Source organism: Penicillium rubens (assembly GCF_028828025.1).
Source record: "Penicillium rubens strain IBT 27055 chromosome Unknown utg000004l_segment0_segment0, whole genome shotgun sequence".
Classification (NCBI taxonomy): domain Eukaryota; kingdom Fungi; phylum Ascomycota; class Eurotiomycetes; order Eurotiales; family Aspergillaceae; genus Penicillium; species Penicillium rubens.
The window spans coordinates 2,024,221-2,041,290 of record NW_026890602.1 but is presented as its reverse complement, the minus strand read 5'-3'; the positions used below and the strand labels follow the sequence as shown (position 1 = coordinate 2,041,290).

The window sequence follows — 17,070 nt, the reverse complement described above, 5'->3', positions numbered from 1 at the left end:
TGCATGCATTTGTACGGGAGAAAATGCTTCATTTTGACCTCGGGAGGTTACAATACACTGTAACTAGTTATAGAGTGGTGTAGAGAGCGGTGCTAATCTAGGCATTCAGGCATAAAGAAGCTCCCTGTTTTGAACCCTGAGCGCTATGGGTCTTCCTAGTAGTCTTCCTTTATCTTACCTTTATAGTACATCTGATAGTACTCTAGGTATAAAATGCACCAAGCATGCGGTATGTACGTAGGTGAATTCGAAGCAGTCTGGGAAATTCTTCCCATGTAGACATATCCATCCAATCACCATCGACGAAAGATCAACTAGGTGAGGAGTAAAGTCCATATCCGCCCTACGCAGTAAGGCTACCTCGACACAGTATAATGTTCAGATCATCATAGTTGAATATTGGGGCTCTGATATTGTTGCCGGGGTAAGGATGACCTGTCGCGTCACACGATAAACGTAGTATCTTCCGCTTTTTGCCCGAATAGCCCATCACAAGCGAAATTGTCACTGTACGTCGACATGAGACACTCTTTCTCCTTATCTACTATACACTGGTCCCCATACCTACTACCGAAGCTCACAAGCGGGCGACCTTGGAAGTCAGTCCCACAAGTGCACAGAGGACCTTGAGGACTTCCAAGGAAGCTATCTTGTCGCACTCCCACCTCCTGCTCTTTACTCTTACGACTACACGTACGACTATCAACAACACGTCTCGTATCACAACCCATCTGCAAGATGGGCAAATGCATTGGAACGGAAAACATGCAACGTCTATTCAAAGGTCATCAAGGCTAACAAAAAAAAAGGCAGGAACCCATCATGATCACGCCGCGATCCCCCCCCCAGAGCTTGGTCGTCCTAGGACAAAGCCAGCACGGGAATATAAATCTTTTTCGATTCATTCGCAAGAGCCAGGCCCGCAGTCATGGTCTCGTCTCATCCATCTTCGATTCATGACTCTTTCCCATCGTCAGCGCAACTCCCCACCACACAAAATCCAGTTCCCATGGAAAACATAAAATGGGCGACAAACGCGAAAAAGCAAGGATCAAGGACCCGAAACGTGTATGCAAGAAGAAAAAAAAAGTGTTAACAGCCAGGAGGGATTCGAATCAGGATTACAGGAGAAATTGGGAAGTGGAACCCGAGAAGACAAAGAGAAAAAGAAAAAATGATATCTTCCAGGTCTTCAGAGGAAACGCCATTGCAAAGCATAAAACAAACAGGTTCCCCGCGTCAAATCGGGGTTAAGGAGAAGGGCCCCCTTCACATGGTATCATAAGCGAAGTCTTCATCATTGGCCTAGCATCAACCCCCATTTACGGCATGGAAATTGTCTCCGAAATCCTTCTACTGCGAAGCACACTGCACCCGCTCGGCACCACCGGGCACGTCGTCATCATCCTCGTCCATGCCGGCCGTGGCCGCGCCGTGGGCGCGGGCCTGGTCGTGCTCGTTCTCGGGGTCCTCGAGCTCGAAGTCCTCGACCATGGCGTCGGTCGGGGGCACAATCTTCTCGGAGCGAGGAGGAAGGACCTTCTCCAAGAGTTCCAGGTTCTGGAGCTCGTCCTTGGTAGGGAACTTGACATCGAACTTGATGTAGAGGTTACCGTGGTCGTGGTGGCGGAACGAGGGCATACCCTGGCCGTGGATGACCTTGATGGCATCTGAAAAGGATTGTTAGTAACGAGTTCTACAAGCTTGCGCGGGAAATGGAAATGGAAAACAAGGCAAGTCACATACCAGGAACGATAACCTCGCCAGGGGCGATGTTCACGGTCAACCACCGGTCGTCGAGGTGCTCAATGTGAATGGAACCGCCGGCAAGAGCGGTAAGAAGGTCGATCTCGGCCTGGTAGAACAGGTCGTCGCCCTTGCGCTGGAAGCGCGCATGGGGCTTCTGCTCAATCTCGAACACGACATCACCGGGCATGACACCGGGCATCTGGTCACCCTCGCCACGGAACTCAATCTTGTGGCCATCGCGCACACCTTTGTCGACGTGAACGTGAAGCACCTTACGCTCAACGACAGTCTTCTTGCCGTTACACTTCTTGCAGCGGTCCTTATCACGGACAATCTCGCCCTCACCGTTACAGTCGGGGCAGACGGTCTGGAAGCGCTGGATCATGGGACCCATCTGGCGCATCATAGTCTTCATACCGCTACCGTTGCAGCCCGCGCACTCCTTGACAGCGCCCTCCTTACCACCGCGGCCATCACAGCCACCGCAGATGACGGACTTCTGGAGTGCCAACTTGGATACCTTGCCCTTGTAGATGTCCTCGAGGTTAACCTTGTGCACGTGGTGGATTGTTCGGGCCTTCTTGGGGCCTTGTTCACGCATGCCGCCGCCGAACATTCCACCGAAGGGGCCGCCGCCGCCGCCGCCGAAGAATTGAGAGAACAAATCCTCGGCGTTCATGCCGCCGCCACCACCGCCATGCTCCAGGCCTTCCTCACCGAGCTGATCGTACAGCTGACGCTTCTCGGGGTCGGAAAGAGTCTCGTAGGCGTGCGACAGTTCCTTGAACTTCTCTGCGGCATCGGGGTTGTTGGTGTTCTTGTCTTCATGTGACGAAGGTATGTTAGCTGAGTGTTTCCAACATACGCTATTCGGGATCTCTGGGGGGTTGTCACATACCAGGGTGGTACTTGAGAGCACCCTTCTTATAGGCAGTCTTGAGCTGAGCCTCAGTAGCGGTGGGAGGGACCTAAACGAAAGAAACATCAAGTCAGATTTCAAGTACGAATCAAACCGGCTTGAGAACCGGCTAGGTAGGGTTCAACATACCCCGAGGGTGTCGTAGAACTTCGTTTCCTTGACCATTGTGAAGTATGCGGGGAATCAGAGGCGTAAGAAAGGATTATCGATATTTAGGTATTCGCGTGGAATCCAGAAATGAAGCGGGAGAATGGAGGGGAGATAAAGGTGCCGAAAACTTTTAGACGGCTCTTATATGAGAAATGCCAAACAGACAACAATTGCGGATATTTGAAGTCCTGGCTGGAGATGAGAAAGTGGAGGAGGGGGAGAGAAAGAGATGGTTATCTGAACAATAATAATCGAAGCCAAAAAAAGGCTGAGTAACTTTTTTACCCAGGCACCTGTATTGGCCTCGTAAAATTACCCCGATAAATTACCAGGGCAACTAAGAATTGACGGGTTGGCACTAGTTTTCTTTGTCTCGCTTTGAAGCAGACTTTGCTAATTTTCAATCCAGAATTGACAATTTGCTCTACAATACGGGCTATTCTATATCTTCAACTCTTCTGGTGGCTTCTATGTACACCCAAACTGGCCCGAGCGCGGATTCCACGGGATTCTGCGGCCTTCGATGGTCTTCGCAAGTTTTCTCCGCGCTTCCATCGTCCACGGGTTGTTTTTTTTTCCCGCTGACTAAGGGGTGATATTTCGCCCGAGGTGCATGTGTAGATGTCTGGAATGAGATGGATCTCGAATGACTATTGATTTAGTGAATTATTGGTTTAATAGGCATATCATATTAAGGGGTTTATACGGGTTTTTGCATGTTGTATCCTGCATACAATCCCTGGAAATGTACCAGTAACTTCACAATGCAGAAATTTTGAACCCTCGCCACTAACAGCCACCCCAGCCATATATCTCTTATCGATAAGCCAAGAGGCGAGGGGGGGAAAAAAGCTCTTCACGGTCCACTCGGTTCGATAGTCGTCATAGAGGGGTTCGGAACTCTCCGATTATAGCCTGAAGTAGATTTTTCAATACTCCATATCTCGTAGTTTTCTTATCTTGTCCCTCTCTACTCTGTAGCCCGCACTGAGCTCAATCATTACACTCTTCAAAATGGAACAGGATCCCGGATTCATTGCCGCTGTGGAAGAGGCGAAGCAGGGCCTCTCAGAGGGAGGTGTGCCAATCGGTGCTGCCCTGGTCTCGAAGGATGGAAAGATCCTGGGCCGCGGTCACAACATGCGCGTCCAGAAGGGAAGCGCTGTCTTGCATGTCAGTACAGCGTGATATACTCCAATTGATAACAATTGTCGATCTATATCTATATCCACTATTATAGCGTTCATGAACTACCGCTAATACAAACAAGGCCGAGATGTCCGCCCTCGAAAACTCTGGCCGTCTTCCTGCCTCTGCTTACGAGGGTGCTACTATGTACACTACCCTCTCACCCTGTGATATGTGTACCGGTGCTTGTATCCTCTACAAGGTGAAGCGGGTTGTCATTGGTGAGAACAAGAACTTCATGGGTGGTGAGGAGCTTCTGCTCAACAAGGGCAAGGAGGTTGTTGTCTTGGATAACGCCGAGTGCAAGGAATTTATGACCAAGTTCATGAAGGAGAAGCCTGAGCTATGGTATGTCATGTTTGGTGCTTGGTCTATCGCAATACGTAAAACGGCTCTCGGTCTCCTTGCAGTTGCATCAAGAATTTTTGGCCGTTTCATGATCATCAATACTAACTGTAGTGTCTGCTATACAGGAACGAGGATATCGCTGTCTAAATTTCATAAGGCCTGCACATATCATAGCCTTAAATACCCCGAGAATAGAAAATATTCACGCGCAAAAGTTGCGTTTCTAGATCCAATGTAGTCTTCAGATCTGAGTCGGGGAAGAAGCCGACTGATTTTAAGTTTCAGGAAACAGACACTTATACGGTCAAGCGGTGGATTTCTTCAAAGAAGAACTTGAGGTTCTCGGGGTCGACAAATGGAGTGACACCTGCGTTGAGAGACAATTAGTTAAATGATATGCAGCCCCAAAATATAAGGTTCGACTAACCGTGGCCCAAGTTGCAGATCCATCCCTGCTTGCCCTTCTTGAAACCCTCAACCATGGGCTCAACGGTGGCCGTAATGGCAGGAGGGCCACCGTAGAGCATTCCAGGATCAGCATTGCCCTGGATAGTCACACGACCATTGGCAATGCGCATGGCCTCAGCCGCATCGTGCAGCCAGTCCAAGCCGACAACATTGTAGCCGGAATCGCAAAGGTCATCCAGAGCATACCAGGCACCCTTGGCGAAGACCGTCATGGGCACAGGCTCCAGTCCCATCTCCTGCAGCCGCTTAGGCAGGTTGGCGGAGATGTGGCGCAGATAAGGAAGCGAGAACGACTTGAACGAGGCAGGAGACAGCTCGCCGGCCCATGAGTCGAAGACCTGCACCAGCTGCGCTCCGGCAGCGACCTGCAGCGCGAGGTATTCCACACAGATCTCGGCAATCTTCTGCAGAAGAGCCTGTGCCTCGGTAGGATACTTGTAGACCCATTTCTTAGACTGCACGAAGAGCTTGCTACCACCGCCTTCAACCATGTAACACAGCAGCGTCCATGGTGCACCACAGAAGCCGATTAGGGGCACCCGGCCCTTCAGCTTGAACCGTGTGAGGGTAATTGCCTTATAGACATAGTCCAGCTCTGCCTTAACATCCACCTTCTTCGCCATCACCTTCTCGTACTGCCCGTCAGTCGGGGAGTCGAGGGGCTCGGGGAAATGAGGTCCTTTCTTGTCCACCATCTCCACGACCATACCCATGGCCTGGGGAATGACTAGGATATCAGAGAAGATGATTGCGGCGTCGATGAGGCCTTCATAACGCTCAATGGGCTGGAGAGTCAAGGTCGATGCGACTTCGGGTGAGCGGCAGCATTCGAAAAAGTCACGGCCGCCCTTCGCCTCGTGGTATTCAGGAAGGTATCGGCCAGCTGTATAATAAATAAGGAAAGGTCAATCAATTGTTCTTAAGAGCGTAGTGCACGAATAAGTCTTGACTCACCCTGTCGCATAACCCATATCGGAGGACGCTCCACCTTCTCACCTGCGACTGTCAGCTCCGATCAGAACAAAAGCCACAGAGTAGGCATACCCCGTGCAGCCCTCAGCAGCAAATCGTTTTTCAAAGGCTCAAATTGTTCCTGCATTGTGTTGGTAGAATATGCAAGTGGGATGGAGGGGGGAAGTGGGATTATAACAAGGTTCTCCGGGTACCGCGGCCCGCGATTATCGGAAAACACTTTTGAGTGGTAACGCTTTCTACCCGTACAAGTTGTACATTTATACAGCTTCGTTTTCTTCCCAGAGGTCTCTTTAGTAATGCTTTTGTCCCTTAAAATATACTTTATTCAAGTTGTCACATCAATTAAGATACTTGTGTGGTTAGCCTGTTGATCTTCGCAGTTGGATCCTTCCGGGATATGACAACAGAGCCCTCACCAACAACACTCTGTTCTCGATCATAGAACAGATATCACCACCACCTTGTGCGGCTTGACATATAGCACTGAAACGGAGAACCATTCAATGGTTCCGTGTATGAGGCGGAATTAACCGCCACAATGCGCGATAATCCATTGGAGAAGAATACAGTCATCCCAAAGTAAGGGTCGAGTGACACCTAAGGTTGGCATTCATTTCAACGCTTCTCCAAATAATATTTCTTGTGTTATCTCACTCAGTGATATATTTTCTTTCTTCTTAATAGGCCAAAATAAGGCGAAGGGGAAGTCAAAACAAGGATAGTACGTGAAGATTTTGGTGAATATATATTTTGATTCGGGTGATGCGAATTTTACGGCTATACTTCCTTTTTCTTTGAAGAAATTATAATGAACGTCGGGAAACTGTTGCATTAAATATGTATGTGGAACTCTAATTGATCATTTGCTGTACATTCATCAAAAGCATGCTTTTATTCGTCGTAGTCACCTCTCTTCCGCAGATTGCCCAAGTTGTACATAGAATCATTGAGCTCTTTTTGCTTTTTTTGCTCTATTGTTGCAGGGAGACTTGAGGTACCTTCGGAGTTGATTTTGATGACCATGGAGTCCTCTGCAGGGATCCACTTTCCAGAACTGAGCCGGAAGGATTCGAGAGGAGGTTGGGAAGATGACTTCCAGGCACTTGTCGAATCGGATTGTCGCAAAGTGTCCACGGCAACAAAAATAGAGCCTCTTGAATCAATGCCAACCAGTTCAAGAACGTTTCCAGACAGCTGGAGGGTATGTTGGTGATTTATCGTGCTGTCGCTTTCGAGAGTGTAGCAAAGAAGCTGTGAAGACCTGCTCTTGATGTTAGGAGAATTATAGATATTACCAATGGTTATTGGAACATACCCTTCAAGTGCGACAAAGATAGCCTTCACAGGCTCAGCATTGTCGGCGGTAGGCGCAAGAGAAACATCCCAAATGCCGCGCACTGTGGTCTCTCCTTCTGACCCAGGAAGCTGAACTTTCTGTAAGATCTGATTCTCGAGCCAGTCCCACACAAGCAGATAGTTGTCGCCACCACCCGAGATGAGAACCTTGGGTTCGAACGAAGGGACACAAAGACTGCTGACAAATGAAGTGTGGCCAAAGCAGAATTGCTCAATTACATGCGCTTGGGGAACACCACGAGAGACACGGATGTGCTCATCACGATCCGCAGTCAGGATGTAACTCCGCTTGCCAACCGTGTTATCCGCAGGGCGGGTAACGGATATCAAGTCCGTCAACAACGAAACGTGACCGATAATAAGTTGATGCTCGAAGTTCAGCACCACTCGTTCTGCTTGGTTGTTCTTCGATAGAGCAGCCTGTCGCATCTGCTGCTCCAATGATTCAAGGTTGCGCTTCGTGTGCACCGTGAGATTTGTGGCAGAGGGCTCATATGATTTCGCTGGAGCCTGGACTTTCACATATTCTCCGCTAGGGATCAGTGGGAAAGTGTACACATCTCCGAATTTGTCGCCCGTCAAGATGTTGTTCTCATCGGGAGTCAGAGTAAGCACAGAGAGCTTCTTTGGCATTGTACTATAAATGATGAGCTTTGCGAGCTTGCAAATAGAACAATATTCACTCACCGAGCACTCAATTGCTGGAGTTTTCCTTCGTTATCCAAGCTCAGGACTCGGACACATTTATCCTCAGAGGTCATGATCACTACATATTTGCCGTGGGCAGCAGTCACAAGAGGAATGTTTGTCCAGGAGTTTTTGGAAGCTTCTTTGTTGGAATCCTTAGGTTTTGACTCAGATTTGGCATCCTTTTGTTCCTCAGAGGTTGAAGACAACTTCCTTCGCTTTTCTGGGGGCGCTTGGCTTTCAGATTCGGGAGCTGCGTCAGATCTTTTATCCTCCGCATTGGCATCTACGGGCTGAGGCCACACGTCCAGGCGCTGACCACTGGATGCATCGTAAGAGTAGAGATTGCGACCAGCAGTGGCGATAAGGATGTCCGATTGGCCTGCTGACTGCCTGTTGACATATCGCAGACAGTGGAACGGGTGTTGGAGACCGGCCATGATGAAGTGTTTTGATCCACAGAATGGAAATGGCCGATGAGCTCACAAAATGTGCCAATTGTATGCTAATTGTAGTCAATAAGACAACAAATAACAGTAAGAGCTTCCGAGATCCCTCTGATCGAATTCCGGCCATGCCTGTCCATCATGGGCGGGTCTACTTTTTACATCACGTGATCCACTAGCGAGCGCACCACCAAAATTGATTTTCCCAAAATCGGCAAGCTCTTCTTTTCTTCTCTTCCATTAACCACCACAACAACAGACTTTCCCTTAAACAACCTATCTTCACCGAAATCAAGAAGAAATGGGGGGCAAGTCCGCAACCAAGACCGCTTACTTTGAGAAGCTGCGCTCTCTGTTAGTTTCGTCTCAATGGCGCCTTGCAATTGACTTGATCCAAAAATTCTAACAATTTCATGCTACAGTCTCAATGAGTACAGCACCATCTTCATCGTTGGAGTTGACAATGTCAGCTCTCAGCAGATGCACGAGATCCGTATCTCCCTCCGTGGAGAGGCCGTCGTCCTGATGGGTAAGAACACCATGGTTCGTCGTGCCCTTAAGGGTTTCGTCTCCGAGAACCCCGAGTGGGAGCGTCTCCTTCCCCACGTCCGTGGTAACGTTGGTTTCATCTTCACCAACGGTGACCTCAAGGGCACCAAGGAGAAGATCCTTGCCAACCGTGTCGCTGCTCCCGCTCGTGCCGGTGCCGTCGCCCCCGATGATGTCTGGATCCCCGGTGGTAACACTGGTATGGAACCCGGTAAGACCGCCTTCTTCCAGGCTCTCGGTGTCCCCACCAAGATTGCCCGTGGTACCATTGAGATTGTCTCCGACCTCAAGCTCGTTGAGGCTGGCAACAAGGTCGGTGCCTCCGAGGCTACCCTCCTTAACCTGCTGAACATCTCTCCGTTCACCTACGGTATGACCATCGCCCAGGTCTACGAGAACGGTCAGTGCTTCGGCGCCGATGTTCTTGACATCACCGATGAGCAGCTCCTGGGCGCCTTCTCCAAGGCCATCTCCACCATCACTGCTGTCTCCCTGGCCACCAACTACCCCACCCTTCCCTCCGTTATGCACTCCCTCATCAACGGATACAAGAAGGTCCTCGCTGCTGCCATCAGCACCGACTACAGCTGGGCCGAGATTGATGAGCTCAAGGACCGCATCGCTAACCCCGATGCGTACGCCTCTGCTGCCCCTGTCGCTGCCGCCGCCACCTCCGGCGGTGAGGCCGCCGCCGCCGCTGCTCCCGCTGAGGAGGAGGAGGAGTCCGATGAGGACATGGGCTTCGGTCTCTTCGACTAAGCGCCTCCTCGATGGGATGCGAATGCCATGTATTAGATTTACTTGAACCGGAGCTTGAAATAGCGACCGGGAATGAAACAACATGTCTTGGCAATGGATTTCCTTCGGAAACCTAGGATTCGTATAATGGACGTAGCTACGCCCATTGTTCGTTTCCGCTGAATTGGTGAGTTTTCAATTCTTTATCTCTTTCCCCCTGCACTACGCACCCTACCACACCCTGGCGGATGATTATACATTTTTAACCCCGAGCATTTACGCCCCCCTCTGGGGCGCTCTGAAGATTAAAATAATGCAACAACAACACTCTAATTTTTTGCTGACGCCATGCCTTTACCCTCACACATGCTTTTGACTTGGACTTTTGGTACCTGGATTTGCAAACAATTGCTAACTTGTGACAAGACTACAGATGCTTTTTCATACGACCTGCGATAGTAGTGCCGATATGTTGTCGCCGTAGACAATTTTGTAGTTGGAGGCTGTCGGAAATCCTGTTCGCTATCTGTATTTGGACAACTGCCGTAATAGATGGTTGCTCAATGAAAAATCGGTCTCTTCAAAACTCAAATTCTTGTTCATGTGCGTAAGGGTCACGTGGTACGGAATCATGCCAAGACCACCAACACCCACTGTAGGATTAGGTATCTTTGTACAGCAGCTCCATACAAAAGGTACATAAACTCACAACGCCCTACTCACTTTGCCCTTGGCACCGTCAACCTCCTATGATAGCAAGCATGCTCCAATTATGGATCTCAGTGGGCTCGGGGTCCGAAGTCCGAGTACGGAGGCCGAAGGTGCAAGCCTATTGACGTGAGATGGCCGTTGGTATTGGTTGAGAATGTAAAGCCTACGAGCTAACGGTTCCTGCCAGGCAGTATCCGTTACGCACCTATATCGCACGTTCAAACTTTGCAGACTGCACATTATTTCCTTTTATCAGCCTCTCCGATAGTCACTTATTTGGACGATGTGGGCTTCGCTCTGTTCCAGCGTAGCCCGACGATCCACGGGTCGGACTGGAGTACAAAAGTCCGAAAGCGAGAAGCCCGAGTCTGTGGGTACTATAGCCAAGACATCTAAGTCTTAATGCTGGACATGTATGTTGTATATGGCGCATGATTCACGTAATGCAACGGAAACAAGTATTTAAAGCCATGGTGCGTCCTGTAATACTACATATACTCAATAAAGCAAATCTCCTATCTTTTAAGCATCTCTCAACATCATGGAGCCTCACCACGAACAGCAAGTCGATGTTCTCATCGTTGGCGCGGGTTTTGGCGGCATCGGCCAGGCCTATGCACTGCGCAACCTTGGGCTCTCCATCAAAGTTATCGACTCTCTCCCGGATCTCGGGGGCACATGGCTTACGAATACCTATCCTGGGGCATTGAGTGATACAGAGAGTTTCGTATATCGCTTCTCATGGGACAAGGAAGATTTGCAGACCTATCCTTGGAACTGCCGATATCTTAGACAGCCTGAGATTCTTGCATACCTGAGACACTTCGCGGAGAAGCACGATCTCCGCAAGGACATGGAGTTCAACACCGAAATGCAGTCCGCTATCTGGGATGGGGAGTCTCACGTCTGGGAGATCAAGATCAGTACCGGACAGACTTTCAGAGCACGCTACTTCATTACTGCAATGGGGGCCTTGTCGAAGGCAAATCTTCCCAGCATTCCGGGAATCTCGACATTCGAAGGAATAGTCGCACACACATCCAATTGGCCAAATGACTTGGATGTGACGAACAAGCGCGTCGGCGTTTTGGGATGCGGTGCGAGCGGCGTTCAAGTCATCACCAGCATTGCACCGTCTGTTGCATCCTTGACAGCGTTTATTCGACATCCGCAATACACACTGCCCAGCAACGACAGGTTGATCACACCGGAGTATAGGGCCTGGGCGAATGGAAATTACGATAGGGTTTGGGAGGAGCTCAAAAGCTCACTGGTTGGGTTTGGATATGTCGAGTCAAACCGTCCGTTCTTTTCCGTGGATCCTTCGCGACGTCAACAGCTTCCGGAGGACCTGTGGAACAATGGGAATGGGATGCGTTTCATGGTTGAACATTTCTGCGACATCACCACCAATGAGAAAGCCAACGAAGTTGTGTGCGATTTCCTTCGAAAGAAGATTTATCAGACTGTGAAGGACCCAAAAAAGGCGCGCAAGCTCATCCCCAACGAGATCTTTGCTCGACGACCGATCTCCAATGATGGCTATTACGAAACATATAACCGGGAAAATGTGTCGATCGTTGACTTAAAGGAGACCCCAATCGCAGGTATTACCTCTAACGGCCTGCGGACGGAGGACGGAACTGTGCACGAGCTTGATGTACTCGTCCTCGCCACTGGTTTTGACGCCGTTGAAGGCAACCTCGTTCGGGTGAACATCGTTGGACGTGGTGGTAAGGAGCTTAAGGATGCCTGGGTGAATGGACCTAAGTCTTACCTTGGCAGTTTTGCAGCTGGGTTCCCTAACATGTTCATGGTGAATGGTCCGAAGGGTGCATTCGGAAACGTTGTGCCGGCCGTGGAAGCCAGTGTGGAGTTCATTACTCATGCTATCCAGCGGGCGGAGGTAGCCCGGGAAAAGAATGGCTCTCAAGGGATCGTCGAAGCCACCCAGGAAGCAGAGGACGAATGGGGTCTTGCGTGTGAAAACGCTGCGAAAGGAAATTTGTTCAACAAGTTGACAAACTCTTGGTTTACTGGAGGTAACATCCCTGGAAAAGTGCTCGGTGTGAGAGCGTATTTTGGAAGACTGGGTAGTTATCGAGCCATCGGGATCAGTGCCACGAAGGATACCTGGAAGGGGTTTAAACCACTCTCCTAGACAGCTCGCAGCTGGAACCTCTTACTGATCCTGTAATCCTTGAACTGCTCATTTTGTGTTGTTGCTTGTCATAATGTCATTAGTACTTGCGATAGATCTATATTGTGCGAAACTGTCATTAGTCAAATTCTGAAGGCTAGAAAGTTCAGTCCTAGTTCACTGGAGGGGATATTCCTACCATGCCAATCCATGAGAGACTTTATTTTGAAACAGCTGGTCAGTCATCTAGCTATGTAAAACAGCTATGAACGAAGTGTGCGAGAACCTCAAGTGGTGCGATCTGATAAGAATTAGGTTGGATCAGATAAGGAACGAACCCACCCAGACCCCGGTTACACCGTGCTCGGAGATAACCAAAGTTGGAATCCCCGGCACCCTAAAGGTAAATTTCTGAAGTTTTGTCTACCCGTCGCTTCATTCTGATGGCAAAACTGCAGTGAAGTCGCCCTTGTCTTGACGAATCTTGTTTTGCTGCTTCACTTCATCGAGATAGTTCTACCATGGCTTTCCCACCACCAATACCTTATCCGACCCAACAGGTGGCTCCAGTTCCACGATGTAGTCCAATATACACACACGACGGAATCTGTGACTCAACCTGGACACCCACAACGACCACGCTTGATCAAGCCACGCCACTGCAACGAGAGATTTACGACATGGCTGAACGCAGTGAAGACCCAAGCCACTACAGCAACAGGTTACGCGCGATGCAAGACACCCACGCGGTACCATCGGCTCGATCGCCTGAGCTGCAGCAACTGAGCTGTGTAACATGTCGCCGCAGGAAGGTCAAGTGCAATAGGAGGGACCCATGCTCGAACTGTGTCAAAACAGGAATAGCTTGTGTTTTCCCAGCATCTGCAAGAAAATTCGAGAGGGCAAGCAAACCACCGAAGATAGATGTCATCGACCGTCTTAAGCGCTTAGAAGACATGGTCAAAAATATCCAGCATCCTATATTCCCGGAGACAACAAGCCCGCCGATGGATACAGCTGGCAATGGCATAGTCACGGCATTCGAGAAGTGCCCTTTCCTTGACACGGACCCCCGAGTGGCTCGGCAGAAGCATGGTTCTCCAGAAGAGTTTGGACGATTGATGGTTGACAATGGTTGCAGTCGGTACATAAGTAACCGGCTATGGGCAAGTCTAAGTGACCAGGTATGCTCCTATTTAGACTTTTTCCCTCTAGAATTCAATGCTAACGTTAGTTAAGATAGATGAATTGCACGATCTTTTGGTACCTTCATCTTCCCATATCGATGAATATCTCTCTCCGGATAATGTTCATTATGGCCATCAGCATTATGACTGTTTTCTCTTCGGCTTTAATTCCGTGGCACATACCCTGGACAACTATCACCCACATCCAGAGCAGCTGGTGAGCTTGTGGGATAACTATCACCGCAATGTAGCCCCGCTACTTATGATTATCCACGCAGAAACTATAAAAGAGGTTTTCCTTAAATTTCACGTCGGGCCCAAGTCCCTGGACAGCGATTCTGAATGTCTTCTGTTTGCTGTTTACTTCTCAGCTTCCGTGAGCATGGGTACCGATCAATGTGTTTTGGAACTCGGAGACACAAAGGAAGCAATAACCAGCCACTTCCGATTTGCCACGGAACAGGCATTTGTTCGAGCAGAACTCACCAGTTCTAAAAGCTTGATGTTAGTACAGGCTGCTGTCCTCTATCTGAAAAGCTTGCGTGCGTTGGAGCAGATGCGGGCTGTATGGACAATGACTTCCATTGTGATCCGTCTAGCTACAGGCCTGGGTTTACACCGGGATGGTTCCGCATTCAATCTACAACCTTTCGATGTCGAGATGCGGCGCCGCCTGTGGTGGAGTATCTGCATTCTGGATATTCAAACTGCAGAAGATCAAGGCACGGATCCGATGCTCCATGATGTGTTGTATGACACTCAGCTTCCGTTGAACATCAATGATGAGGAAATTCGCCCTGGTATGAAGGATATGCCCCGTGCGAATGCTGGTCACACTAGCTTGACTTATTTTCTACTTCAATGCGAAGTGGCTTTGGCCACGCGGCGATTGACCTACTATCTCCCCGGGAATCCCTGTTCCGCCTTACAGACGATTGAAGAACGCCAGGCACTTCTCCAGGACCTTGATAGACGTCTCAATGAGCGCTACGTCCGCCATCTCGATACAACAAACCCACTGCATTGGGCTTGCAGCAAACTTGTCGACACAGCTGTTGCCAAACTTTCGCTTATAATATACCAGCCGTTGGACAAAACGCAAAGCATTGCCTCATTGCCCCAAGACATACAAAGCAGGCTTCTGCTTAAAGCCGTTGAAGTGATCGAACTTGCCCACCTTTTTCAAACTGATATCAGAATCGTCAGATGGAAATGGGAATTGCAAGCACACACTCCCTGGTATGCTGTTGCTTATGTCCTGGCAGAGCTATGCAACAGCCGGGACAGCTGGGAAATGGAACGTGCGTGGTCGTCGGTGTCTAAAATTGTCAAGGATTGGCAAGTACATGCATTCAGGCAAAACAGGCCTTTGTGGCGGCCGTTATCGAGACTCATGATGAGAGCAGCGTCTTGTTTGGACAACCAAAAGGAGGATGCAACGCAGCCAGGAATTACATTGGATGATTCAGTATCCCGGAAGCAATTGTCAGATCCGGTCAATTCTATTTTCGCCGCAGATGCTTCTTCTTATTTCAATCAGCCGAGTGATGAAACACAGCCCCAGAATACCGTTACTCCCTACTTCGGCATGATCCCACACATGGGGTTGGAAGAATCATCAGAAATATTTGGCGAGTTCGATCCCTTGCACCCTGATCTCTGGAGTTGCGGCTTGCCAATGTAGACTGACGGGGAAGATTGTACTATGTGGCAGAAAAGCTAGCCACTGCCGTTAGTGAGACAGATGATTCTGGATCTCACTTTGGACTGGAAAGCCGAAGGAAGGCAGTATAGCAACCCGCGTGTCTGGCTGATTGCCAGGTAAACCGTCCTTGTCTTTTGTATGGGATAATTTAGGTCTCGTTTACGAAATCCATATCTCCCAACGTCTACAAAAAGCTTGGCCGCTGGTCTGTTTATTCCCAAGCTTATACAAATATTAACTGTACGTCCATAAATCCTCTTGGCCTTTAGTCCGAGTGAAAATTTTAGAAACTTCCGCACAATAGAGAGCTTGTCGAGCATACCATCCGCGTCTTCAAAGCTGAACAAAACCAGACTTAAGCCAAAATGGGTTCTTGTCTAATATGGTGGTAGGTATGAAGAATAGCCAGAGAATTAGGCGTAGGCTTTATAGTTTCCCTCCTACTACGGGAGATGCGTCTTTCGCCGAAGGTAAGCCTAGTCGACGTAAAGAGACACGCGTATATTTGATTGCGTATTTCGCCCGGAAATTGCGAAAGCATGCTGTGAACTTCGGAGCGCATATGTCGTGTTTCCATCCTTTGCTTCGGTCTTCTTTTTCGAGCGCGCTGTGAAGGCCGACTGTTCTTCATGTTCTGGTAGTTCAAGCACCAAAGCAATGGATCTGGAGCCCACAGTGAAGGCTTGTGCTCGAGGAGATAAAAGCAAGTGACACAGCCATGGTTTGGCTGGTTGCAATAGAAACAATTGTCATCCTGGTCCCGCTGTAGACTGCGTCGACGCCATTCTCTAACATGTTCAGTATAGTCTTTTCGCTTTGGCGGAACTCGACGTATATGCTTCTTAGGGGCGCCAGTGCGCCATATGGTACTTTTCCATGTTGAGTTCTGACCATAATCAAATACTTTGACAGGAACCAGTTCACATGTCCACAAGTGCAAGAGCTACATTATAGAAACAATGGGATCATGTACAACCACCACTCCCTCACAAAACCAATTCCCAACACTCGCCATAATGCCCCTCCCCAAAGACCCCATGGTCCTCAGAACTAACAAGCTTATACCCCTCCTTCACATACAGCCTCCTAGCTGGAACAAGGACATTCTGCGTCCAAAGCCGAATCCGCAAGTACCCCGCCTCGCGCGCAAACTGCGTGCACTGCTCAATCAGAGCACGGCCAAGCCCAAAGCCCCGCGCGCTAGGCTCAACAAGAAGGAGACGCAGCTTTGCCGTGCTAGCGGCATCTCTGTCTCGAACAAGAACTATGCAGCCCAGGAACTCGTCGTTGCGCTCGGCGATCCAGCACCGGTCTGTGGTTGCGTCGTAGTTGTCGAGGAATTCCGCACCCACTTTGCATACTAACGCTTCCATTTTTGTGCCCCAGCCTTGCTCTTTTTCGTATAGTACTGCGTGTCGGTGGATTATCCAGCCTATATCCCCTGGCCGGTGGGTGCGGAGTGTGTATCCCGAAGATTGGGGCGGCTGGGAGGGTTGAGGATTCATTGTAGATGTTTTGCAGGGTTGAGTTTGTTTTGCAATAAGACAAGGAGAGGATTGTGGGTTAATATTGTGAAAGTGGGCATAGATATTTCATTGTGTAGAGCCCTTCCTTATCAGGACATGTCATTGGAAGGGCGTGGACTAAAGGAGAATATTTCGAAAGAAAACTGACCCATACCAAGCGACAGCTTTGGATTTTGGTATGTGCAATAGAGAATTATAGACGGATTGGATCCAAGATAACACGGATAC

At 49.4% G+C, this 17,070-nt stretch overlaps 8 protein-coding genes across 8 annotated transcripts; 4 read left to right on the top strand and 4 right to left on the bottom strand.

Annotated features, from left to right (window-relative positions):
• Positions 1 to 1,353: 1,353 nt before the first annotated feature.
• On the bottom strand, positions 1,354 to 2,833 carry N7525_010743 (type I HSP40 co-chaperone YDJ1; the record flags this gene model as incomplete). The annotated part of the gene is made up of 4 exons (XM_002561272.1): positions 1,354 to 1,670; positions 1,747 to 2,571; positions 2,648 to 2,717; positions 2,798 to 2,833. The coding sequence occupies 4 exons, from the start codon at positions 2,831 to 2,833 to the stop codon at positions 1,354 to 1,356; spliced, it is 1,248 nt and encodes a 415-aa protein (XP_002561318.1).
• Positions 2,834 to 3,832: 999 nt separating this feature from the next.
• On the top strand, positions 3,833 to 4,501 carry N7525_010742 (cytosine deaminase; the record flags this gene model as incomplete). Its single annotated transcript, XM_002561273.1, has 3 exons — positions 3,833 to 3,991; positions 4,089 to 4,354; positions 4,480 to 4,501. 3 exons carry the CDS (start codon positions 3,833 to 3,835, stop codon positions 4,499 to 4,501), a joined length of 447 nt encoding a protein of 148 aa, XP_002561319.1.
• A 149-nt stretch (positions 4,502 to 4,650) lies between these two features.
• N7525_010741 (uroporphyrinogen decarboxylase HEM12) lies at positions 4,651 to 5,983 on the bottom strand (the record flags this gene model as incomplete). Its single annotated transcript, XM_002561274.2, has 4 exons — positions 5,867 to 5,983; positions 5,777 to 5,818; positions 4,782 to 5,705; positions 4,651 to 4,721 (listed from the first exon to the last, which is right to left on the bottom strand). The coding sequence occupies exons 1-4, from the start codon at positions 5,919 to 5,921 to the stop codon at positions 4,651 to 4,653; spliced, it is 1,092 nt and encodes a 363-aa protein (XP_002561320.1). The 5' UTR covers positions 5,922 to 5,983.
• Positions 5,984 to 6,688: 705 nt separating this feature from the next.
• Positions 6,689 to 8,280, bottom strand: trm82 (putative tRNA methyltransferase; the record flags this gene model as incomplete). The annotated part of the gene is made up of 3 exons (XM_002561275.1): positions 6,689 to 7,058; positions 7,113 to 7,790; positions 7,841 to 8,280. 3 exons carry the CDS (start codon positions 8,278 to 8,280, stop codon positions 6,689 to 6,691), a joined length of 1,488 nt encoding a protein of 495 aa, XP_002561321.1.
• Positions 8,281 to 8,525: 245 nt separating this feature from the next.
• N7525_010739 (60S ribosomal protein uL10) lies at positions 8,526 to 9,594 on the top strand (the record flags this gene model as incomplete). The annotated part of the gene is made up of 2 exons (XM_002561276.2): positions 8,526 to 8,640; positions 8,709 to 9,594. Exons 1-2 carry the CDS (start codon positions 8,588 to 8,590, stop codon positions 9,592 to 9,594), a joined length of 939 nt encoding a protein of 312 aa, XP_002561322.1. The 5' UTR covers positions 8,526 to 8,587.
• A 1,231-nt stretch (positions 9,595 to 10,825) lies between these two features.
• On the top strand, positions 10,826 to 12,445 carry N7525_010738 (flavin-containing monooxygenase; the record flags this gene model as incomplete). The annotated part of the gene is made up of 1 exon (XM_002561277.2): positions 10,826 to 12,445. One exon carries the CDS (start codon positions 10,826 to 10,828, stop codon positions 12,443 to 12,445), a length of 1,620 nt encoding a protein of 539 aa, XP_002561323.2.
• Positions 12,446 to 12,945: 500 nt separating this feature from the next.
• Positions 12,946 to 15,295, top strand: N7525_010737 (uncharacterized protein; the record flags this gene model as incomplete). Its single annotated transcript, XM_002561278.2, has 2 exons — positions 12,946 to 13,608; positions 13,664 to 15,295. The coding sequence occupies 2 exons, from the start codon at positions 12,946 to 12,948 to the stop codon at positions 15,293 to 15,295; spliced, it is 2,295 nt and encodes a 764-aa protein (XP_002561324.2).
• A 1,007-nt stretch (positions 15,296 to 16,302) lies between these two features.
• N7525_010736 (GNAT family N-acetyltransferase) lies at positions 16,303 to 16,821 on the bottom strand (the record flags this gene model as incomplete). Its single annotated transcript, XM_061215205.1, has 1 exon — positions 16,303 to 16,821. One exon carries the CDS (start codon positions 16,819 to 16,821, stop codon positions 16,303 to 16,305), a length of 519 nt encoding a protein of 172 aa, XP_061067717.1.
• Between the last annotated feature and the right edge of the window lie 249 nt (positions 16,822 to 17,070).